Source organism: Azolla caroliniana, unplaced genomic scaffold (genome assembly GCF_043228905.1).
Source record: "Azolla caroliniana isolate FFs.n. ecotype wild unplaced genomic scaffold, voAzoCaro1.0.p SCAF_10, whole genome shotgun sequence".
NCBI classification, from domain to species: Eukaryota; Viridiplantae; Streptophyta; class Polypodiopsida; order Salviniales; family Salviniaceae; genus Azolla; species Azolla caroliniana.
The window spans coordinates 12,246,608-12,255,731 of NW_028230445.1; the positions used below are offsets into that span (position 1 = coordinate 12,246,608).

Here is a 9,124-nt window from a genome sequence, read left to right on the forward strand (position 1 = left end):
AAATTTGGTCTCTTCAGAAAATTGGGCCGAGTTATATGCAGGTAGTCGGGTTACATGCAGATGCAAGAGATGGGTTACAAAACAAGGCTACATTACATGGTAGGTAGCCCAATTGGAATATTGAATTGTTCGGGTTAGAATAATATGTCAGGTAGGTTAGAAGTGATGGAGGAGGCAGGAAGAAACCTGAGTTAGAAATGACAAACACAAACACAACAGAGGGAGAAAACCGGGTTAGACATGTCACAGAGGCGAGACAGAAATGAATGGGTGACACATTTTGATAAGATCATCAAGGCCATTCATTCATTCATTCATTCGTGAGTGCATTGCACTACACTCAACAATTGAGTATCTGTGAGTCGGAGAGAGGCTTCATCATTCACCTTTCCCCCCCTCCCCTCCCTATTTATTTATTTATTTATTTATAAGAAATGGTGTTTGTTTTGGTTGCCAATATGTATGTTATGTATGTATGTATGTATGTATGTATGTATGTATGTATGTAGATGGATAGATACGAGCGCCCTCTCCCTCAAATCTGCTTCCATTCCATTCATATTTATTCTTCTATCTATCGCCCACACGTGCACGTATATATACATATATATATATATATATATATATATATGCCAAGGGAGGGTCCGATGATTGAAGAAGCAATGGGGAGTTCCTTCTTCTTCTTCTTCTCTTAAGCTTCTATGGCTTTATCTCTTTCGCTCCTCCTCCTCCTCCTCCTTTCCTCGAGGTTCCATGGCCTCTCTGAACCATGTTGCAATCAATACTGATAATCTTGGACTGCTCAGAGTCACTGAGCTGAGCGACAAAGACTATAAACGTATTCCAGATCCCATCAAAACCCATGTAGAGATGGTGAATGGTGAAGGTGGGTTTAGCTATGGATTTCACTTCAGAGCAGAACCCAATAACAGAACAGGGGATGTGAATGATAGGAGGAACCCACTCAGGATTCCTGATGATGGATCATTCAATAGGGATTCTTTGCAGACAATGATGGATGGGATGGTGGACACTTTCAATTTGGAATCGTCATCTCTGAATCTGGATGCTCTGTTTTATATGTTGCAAGACTGTAGAGCAAAGAGAGATGGAGAATGTGCCAAGAGAGCTCATTTCCATGCTTGTTCCATTGGTTTGGAAGCACACATTCTACTTGGGAATTGTCTCATCCCTGTGCTTGTCGATTGCAGATGTTTCCTTGACGCCAAGAGAGTTCTTGTCAAGTTGCCGATTCGGAATGAATATTCATGGACGTCCGTCATCCAAGGGTGTAATGAATGGGGAGAATCATACCATGCCTTTGCATTGTTCGAGAAGATGCAAGATGAACATGTTCACCCTAGTATATTCACCTTTATCGCTCTTCTTAAAGCGTGTGCAAAGGTGAAAGACATGAAGAAAGGTCGAAAGTTGCATTTAGAGATCACTAAACATTCATATGAGAGAGACTCTCATGTTGGGAACATCTTGATCGATATGTATGCCAAGTGCGGATCACTCACAGAAGCTCACTATATCTTCACGAGCCTTGCAATCCGAGATGTGGTCTCATGGAACACGATGATGGCTGGCTATGTGGAGCACAGGTACGACGAAGAAGCCTTAGAGCTTCTTGATGAAATGCGAGATGCTGATATGTGTCCAAATCATGTCACATTCATATGTGGTTTAAAAGCATGCGGAAATAGTAGGGCATTAAAGAAGGGCCAAGCACTACATACAGAAATTGCATGTGAGGGCTATGATAGTGCCTTCAGCAACATTGGAAGCACTTTGATTGATATGTATGTCAAATGTGGCTTGATGATAGAGGCTCAGGATGTGTTTGACAATCTTGGAGAGCGAGATGCTGTTGCTTGGAATGCGTTGATCGTAGGGTATGCAGAACATAGCCGCGGAAAAGAAGCGTTAGGCTTCCTGGAGAAAATGAAGGCACAAGCTATGTCTCCGGATGTTGTGGCACTTGCTTATGGTATAAAAGCTTGTAGCAGGATTGGAGACATTGGCAATGGCCATGCGATACACATGGAGAGTGTGAAACATGGCCTAGAAACAGATGATCTTATTGGAAGCACACTAGTCGACATGTATGCAAAATTGGGATCGGTGGAAGAGGCACAGGAAGTGTTCAATAAGATGCCTTCTCGAGGCATTGTGCCCTGGACAGCGCTTATTATTGGGTATGCGGATTGTGGACTTGGTGAAGTAGCGTTGAACTGCTTCAGGAATATGCAGTTAGAGGGGATTCCAGCTAATGACGTGACCCTTGTTTGTTGTTTAAAAGCATGCAGTAGCTTAGAAAACAGTAGAATGGGTAGAGAACTACATATTCTGGCAGTAAAAGAGGGCTATGAGAGGAACCCTTTTGTAGGTGCAGCTCTGGTGGATATGTATGCCAAGAGTGGATCACTTGGAGAAGCACAAGCCTCACTCCTCCGGTTGCCCTCCCGTGGTGTCGTTGTGTGGACAGCACTCATCGCTGGTTATGTGAAAGAGGGACTAGGGGAGGAAGCACTGTACACAATGAAACAAATGCAAGGGGAAGGGATAGTCCCTAATGAGGTCACATTTGCTTGCAGTCTGAAAGCTTGTAGCACCCTAGGAGCTATAGAATCTGGCCAAGAATTGCATGCGAGCATTGTCGTTGAGGGGTTTGAAGAAGAACCTTATGTTGGGAGTATTCTCGTAGATATGTATGCCAAGTGTGGCTTTGTCGCAGAGGCACGAGAAGTGTTTGATAATCTTCCATCTCGGGATCTTTCCACATGGAATACACTCATGGCAGTGTATGCTGAACATGACTTCCCGGATGAAGCTTTGATGTGCTTCGAGCGCATGCAGCTTGAGGGTATTGCTCCCAACCCGGTCACTTTTGTGTTGGCTTTGAAAGGTTGTGGCAGCTTGCGTGCATTCAACAAAGGCCAAGAGATTGTTAGTCAGATAACCATGGAGGGACTCGACAAAGAACTTTTTATTTGCAATGCGTTAGTAGATTTTTATGCAAAGTGTGGCTGTCTCGTAGATGCACATGAAGCATTTGATGAGCTTCTGTTTAAAGATGTGGTATCTTGGACGTCTCTTATCACTGGATATGTCGACTATGGATTTGGCGAAGCAGCCCTCGATTGTTTCATGCAGATGAAATCTGAAGGTTTGCTGCCAGATCCAGGGATGTTTGTTAGCTGCTTAAAAGCTTGTGGTAGTGTTGGATCCATAGTAAGGGGCCAAGAAATACACAATGAAGTGGCTTTAGAAGGCTTCGAGAATGATTTCCTTGTTGGGAATAGTTTAGTAGACATGTATGCAAAATGCGGCTGGCTTGTTGAAGCACAAGCGATATTCGATAAGTTGCCGAACCGAGATATTGTCTCTTGGACTGCACTTATTGGCGGCTATGCCGAACATGGACATACTGCCAAAGGATTGAGTTGTTTCCAAGAGATGCAACTGAAGGGTATTACCCCAGACGTGATATCATGGAATAATCTAATTCTGGGTTATTCTGAGCAAGGAGACTGTGAGAATGCACATAAATTCTACACACAAATGCAAGAGCAGGGCTTGATGCCGAACAAAGTGACTGTAACCAACCACTTGAAAGCATGTGGCTCCACTGCAGCTCTCAAGATTGGCCGACGTCTTGTCACTCGAATCTACGGAGAAGCTGGGATCGAAATGGTGGAAATAATCCTTGCAAATGCTGTAGTTGACATGTATGGACGATGTGGAAGCATGAGCGAGGCTAGGAAGGCATTTAACGAGATGCCAAGGAAGCAACGTGTGACATGGAATGGTCTTCTCACTGGATATGCCCGGCAAGGTGAGTATGAAACTGTCTTCGAGTTGTTGGCCAGAATGGTCAAAGAGGAAAGGATCCAACCGAACGAAGTTACATTTCTTGCTGTTCTCATTGCATGTAACCACTCGGGGCTTGTCAAGAAGGGAAAAATGTACTTCGAGATGATGATTGATGATTATGGCCTTGAACGAACCATAATGCATTACAATTGTATGATCGATCTATTTGGCCGTGCTGGCCTACTTAATGATGTTGTGTTGTTACTTCACATGATGCCTTTCGAACCCAATGATGTAACATGGATCACAGTGTTGAGCGCATCACAAAAGTGGAGCAATGTGAGTCTGGGTAGGCATGCTTTTGAAAAGCTAATGAGAGGAGGTGACAGAAACACCGCAGCATTGGTCACAATGGCTAACATATATGCAAATGCTCACATGTGGGATGAAGTGAAGGAAATTGAGGCAATGAGTTTGTGGAGAGAGCTTTGTTCACAAATATCCTAAAAATATACTGCTGTTAAAGAGTACACACACACACATGGAATGTACTCTGATCACAAATTGTAAACTGCCTAACCTTTAGGTTTGCACGAACATAGCCATTGCAATGTTGTTTAAAACCTAAAACATTTGACCATTATTTTTTCATATCGTGATTTGGTCTCCTGTATTTTACTACGAAGGAATAAAGTTGTGAATATGCTTGGCCTTCTGAAGGTGTTCATGTACAAAAATCATGGAAACGTAGGATTGATGTCCTTCAGAACCCTTATATAAAGACAATTGACATTTGCAAGACAATTATAAGATATGCCAGTAGGAGAATTTGTTCTGCATATTATGTATCAGCATATCCAGGTGCATTGTAATTTGCTATATCCTGGGAAAGGTTAAAATGTGATAATTTTTCCAGAGATTCTGTACCAGTGTAGAAGATAAGTATCCACCTTTGATGCAAATTGTATGATGTAAGGATCCACCTATGATGCAAATTGTATGATGTATGTGCATGCTTATGCTCTAGTAAAATAGTGAGTTTATGCATGGTCCATTTCTTCTCAGAACTGAAAACAATGTACCAATAACATGGATAGATGGGTGAAAAAACGAAGTGCTATGGAGAATCTTTTTCAATGAGGCATCCTTTAATATTTTTCACCATTTTCCCTTTAGTAAGGCATGCAAAAAATTTGTATCAGAATGTTTTCATGCATCCAAGTAGTGATTCCGAAATACATTTTTTGTATGTTCTGTCCTTGCAAATGCCTTTTCAAACATCAAACCAAATCAACACTGTAGAGAATATGACAATTTAATGTGATATTATTGCATACTACTATTGCGCATGAAAAACTAAAAGTATCACAACATTGAACCCATAACATGTTAGGGATTTAATTTTTGATGCTAAAGGTATTATCATTAAGATAAACACAAAAAGGATTTGCTAATGTAGTGGGTGTCACATTCATGACCATTTGTAGCATCAACTCTCCTACACTTTGTAACCCTCTCCCTTATGGATCTCCCATAATATCTCCTCTTGTTTCGGCATCTTAAACCAAATGTGAGAGCTTTAGCATCCACAATTGCATGGATTGTTGTGCATTCATGATCAAAAGGACATGGAGCAATGTGTTGATCCTAACTCTTTATATTATTGTTGTTCACTCAATCATCCAACTCACCCTAGTCATTGTGATTGACTAGGGAGTGTTGGGCAAACAACCACATGTCGAGCTTTGGTCCCTAAGATCTCATCTTTGAAGAAGAAACCAATTGGATCTTGGGCAACGTTTGAGTGAGAATGCTCATCAAACACACACCGAGGCCGCATATGTGTGTAAGCACATATGTATCGTGAGTAACAAACAGCGAATAGTCCGCCCAAAACTGTAGAGTTTGTGGACTGGTTGTCTAGACATATCTCCCTTCTCCTGCCAGAACCGATAAGAGCACACAATGGGCGAATGCATAGATACATTAGATAGATAGATAACATGGGTGCAAGAGGTTATGCATAATAATACCAAATGCTGTGCTATGGCAGAAGAGAGGCTGGAAGAGGCTGTGTATAATCATACCAAATGCTGTGCTATGGCAGAACAGAGGTAGTGAGGTTTCCATGTCTTCTGCCAAAGAAACCAAACTCCTGTGGGATGAGTTCTTCACGGATCCATCTCAATTCTGGGACAATAGGAATGATAAGGTAAAGATGACAAAAGAACACGTCTCTCTTTTCTACTTTCGTTGTTGTGCATCTTAGCGCGTTTTCTAATCTTGGGTGATCCTGCAGAGAAGCTCAAACTCCCCTGATTTCAGGCATAAAATAACAAGAAAACCATTATGGATTGATGGATGGCACACCCCGCCTTCAGTTGAGGTTAAGCTGAAAGAGATACGTTTTCACAGTGATGATGGGTACTCACAGGGATTGCGGTTTCATGATCGTGTAAATCTTCTCGACCTCATCAAGTCGTGTGGGATCAAGAAGAACCTCTCTAAGGTAAAAGAGATACATGCCAAAGCACTTGACAGTGGCTTAATTGTGAACGATGCTTATATTGCAACCGCCCTGATTAGAACATATGCCAAGTGTGGTGCTTTGGAAGAAGCACTAGAAGTGTTTGAAAGAATTCCAGCTCCCAACATCGTGTCTTGGACCGCTCTCATCTCTGGGTATGTGGAGCATGGGCAGGGCCACCAAGCCTTGGAATGCTTTGGGAAGATGTGTGATGAAGGTGTGCGTCCGAGTGCAATTACATATGCATGCCTCCTGAAAGCTTGTGGCATCGTGAGATTTCTTGATGTCGGGGAATGTATAGACATCGAGATCAGGAAGCAAGGACTATTGAAAAAGGATGTTGTGCTTGGCACTGCTCTGGTAGACATGTATTCCAAATGTGGTGCATTAGACAAAGCACAAGAAGTGTTCGATGAGCTCCTGATTCGGAATGTCGTGACTTGGAATGCCCTCATTACTGGGTATGTACGACATGGGCTTGGTGATGAAGCCTTGAGATGCTTCAGGCAAATGCGAGATGAAGAATTTTGTTCGCCGAATGCGTTGAGTTATGCCAGTATTTTGAAAGCTTGTGGCATGGTTAAATCGCTAGACACTGGAGAATGTATAGATGCTGATATCAGAAAGGAAGGATTACTGGAGAAAGATGTCGTGCTCGGCACTGCATTAGTTGACATGTATTCCAAGTGTGGTGCATTGGAGAAAGCACAACAAGTTTTCGAGCATCTTTCAGTGCGGGATGTTGTAACTTGGAATGCTCTGATTGCTGGATACACTCAGTATGGGCTTGGTGATGAAGCTTTGGAATGCTTTCGAAAGATGCAAGATGAAGGGGTTTGTCCAAACAGTGTCACGTATATCTCCACATTGAAAGCTTGTGGCCTCGCTAGATCTCTAGAGATTGGCAAAGCTATTGATGCTGAGGTCAGGAAGCAAGGTCTTTTGGTGAAGAACATTGCGCTTGGCAATACGTTGGTGGGTATGTATGCCAAGTGTGGTGCACTGGAGGAAGCTGAAGAGGTATTCGAACATATGTGGATGCGGAATGCTGTATCCTGGAATGCACTGATTGCGGGATATGTTGAGCAGGGTCTCGGCCTTAAAGCCATTAAATGCTTCAGGCAAATGCAAGATGATGAAGTAGTTTGTCCAGATACAGTAACTTACATCTGTGTTTTGAAAGCATGTGGCATTATTAGATCTGTAGAGATTGGGGAAGATATTCATGGTCAAGTCAGGAAGGAAGGATTATTGCAGAAAGACATTATGCTCGGCACAGCATTTGTAGACATGTATTCCAAATGTGGTGCATTGGAGAAAGCACGAGAAGTATTCGAACAACTGCCGGGACGGAATGTTGTGACTTGGAATGTGCTAATAACTGGGTATGCCCATCATTCTTTGGGTGATGAAGTCTTAGAATGTTTCAGGGAGATGAAAGATGAGGGAGTTTGTCCAGATGTGGTAACATACATGTGTGTCTTGAAAGCTTCTGGCATTCTAGGGTCTGTAAAGATTGGGGAAGATATAGATGTCGAGATCAGGAAGCAGAGTTTGTTGCCAAAAGACGTCGTGCTTGGCACGGCATTGTTGGACATGTATTCCAAATGTGGCACACTAATGAAATCACGAGAAGTTTTCGAAGAGCTTCCTGTGAAGAGCATCGTGCCGTGGAATGCATTGGTTGCTGGATATGCCCAGTTAGGTGACGTGAATGCGGTTTTCGACTTGTATGGAAAGATGCGAACTGAAGGTATTATGCCGGATTCGGTTACCTTCATCGTATTGTTGACTGCATGTAGCCATGCTGGGCTACTAGAGGATGGAGAAAAGGTGTTTGAGGAAATGCTGAGTGTGCATCATCTCACTCCAACTGTAGAACACTACACTTGTATGGTTGATCTGTTCGGACGTGCTGGGCATTCTGAAAAGGCGAAAGGCTTTCTTGACAAGGTCTCACATTCGGACCGTCTTCCACTGCTCTTGATTATATTGGCCACTTGTCAGAACTGGATTGATGTGAATCTTGGGAGATGGGCATTCGAGCAATCAATACAGTTGGATGAAAAATGTACTGCTGCGTATATTTGTATGCAAAATATCTATGCAGCCTCTGGCATGCAAAATATACACATGGAATAGATTCTTTGTGAATCGGTCGATAATCTGGTGTGAAAAGTATCTATACGTTGTGGTTGGTTGTGCAATATTGGTTATCAAATTGAAATATCCTGGAGAGTGAGAAATGATCACATTGAAATATCCTGGAGACCAATAATCCATTGGTTCCCATCTTATGTATCCCAATCTTCAATTCATACAAGCCGGCGTCTCAAGGGTGATGCATTAAGAAGCCATTGGTTGTCTCCATCTTGTTATATATCTCATCTTCCATTCATATAAATAAGCTAGCATTTCGAAGGATGTACTTAGGCTTTATGTATTAAAGCGCAATGTCAAAAAATTGCCTTTGCCCATCACCCACAGTTTATTGATCATAACTCATGAGGTTAGCTGTTGAAATTGTAGTAAAGCTTGTGGTTTGCGCCATCAAAGTTATTAATTCAAGCCAACACTGGATTTAATGTTGTGACAACCAACGTCTCCCAGCTATCTGGGAGGGAACCGAGCAGCAGCAACGGGAGTACCTCGTCGGCCAGAGGTACTTCCAACGAAGTTGTTTGGTTTATCAGCCCTTGGAAGGCATTGTGCTCCGCCGTACTGGAGCCATCTTGATATCTAAGTCTCACCAACTTCCGAAAGACCGAGACTCGATTT

At 42.6% G+C, this 9,124-nt stretch overlaps 2 protein-coding genes across 2 annotated transcripts; both read left to right on the forward strand.

Annotated features, from left to right (window-relative positions):
• Nucleotides 1-708: 708 nt before the first annotated feature.
• LOC147859056 (pentatricopeptide repeat-containing protein At2g39620-like) lies at nt 709-5,078 on the forward strand. The gene has a single exon (XM_087325544.1). The coding sequence runs from the start codon at nt 754-756 to the stop codon at nt 4,324-4,326; it is 3,573 nt and encodes a 1,190-aa protein (XP_087181670.1). The 5' UTR covers nt 709-753; the 3' UTR covers nt 4,327-5,078.
• A 739-nt stretch (nt 5,079-5,817) lies between these two features.
• On the forward strand, nt 5,818-8,714 carry LOC147859057 (pentatricopeptide repeat-containing protein At3g09040, mitochondrial-like). Its single transcript, XM_087325977.1, has 3 exons — nt 5,818-5,835; nt 5,890-6,031; nt 6,119-8,714. The coding sequence occupies exons 2-3, from the start codon at nt 5,948-5,950 to the stop codon at nt 8,486-8,488; spliced, it is 2,454 nt and encodes an 817-aa protein (XP_087182103.1). The 5' UTR covers nt 5,818-5,835; nt 5,890-5,947; the 3' UTR covers nt 8,489-8,714.
• The last annotated feature ends 410 nt before the right edge of the window (nt 8,715-9,124 follow it).

Excerpts from the sequence above, each read along its gene's own strand:
- LOC147859056 (XM_087325544.1), top strand. The coding sequence starts at position 754 with ATGGCCTCTCTGAACCATGTTGCAATCAATACTGATAATCTTGGACTG.
- LOC147859057 (XM_087325977.1), top strand. The coding sequence starts at position 5,948 with ATGTCTTCTGCCAAAGAAACCAAACTCCTGTGGGATGAGTTCTTCACG. Across the intron at positions 6,032-6,118 it reads GGGACAATAGGAATGATAAG|AGAAGCTCAAACTCCCCTGA; the intron begins GTAAAGATGACA and ends GTGATCCTGCAG.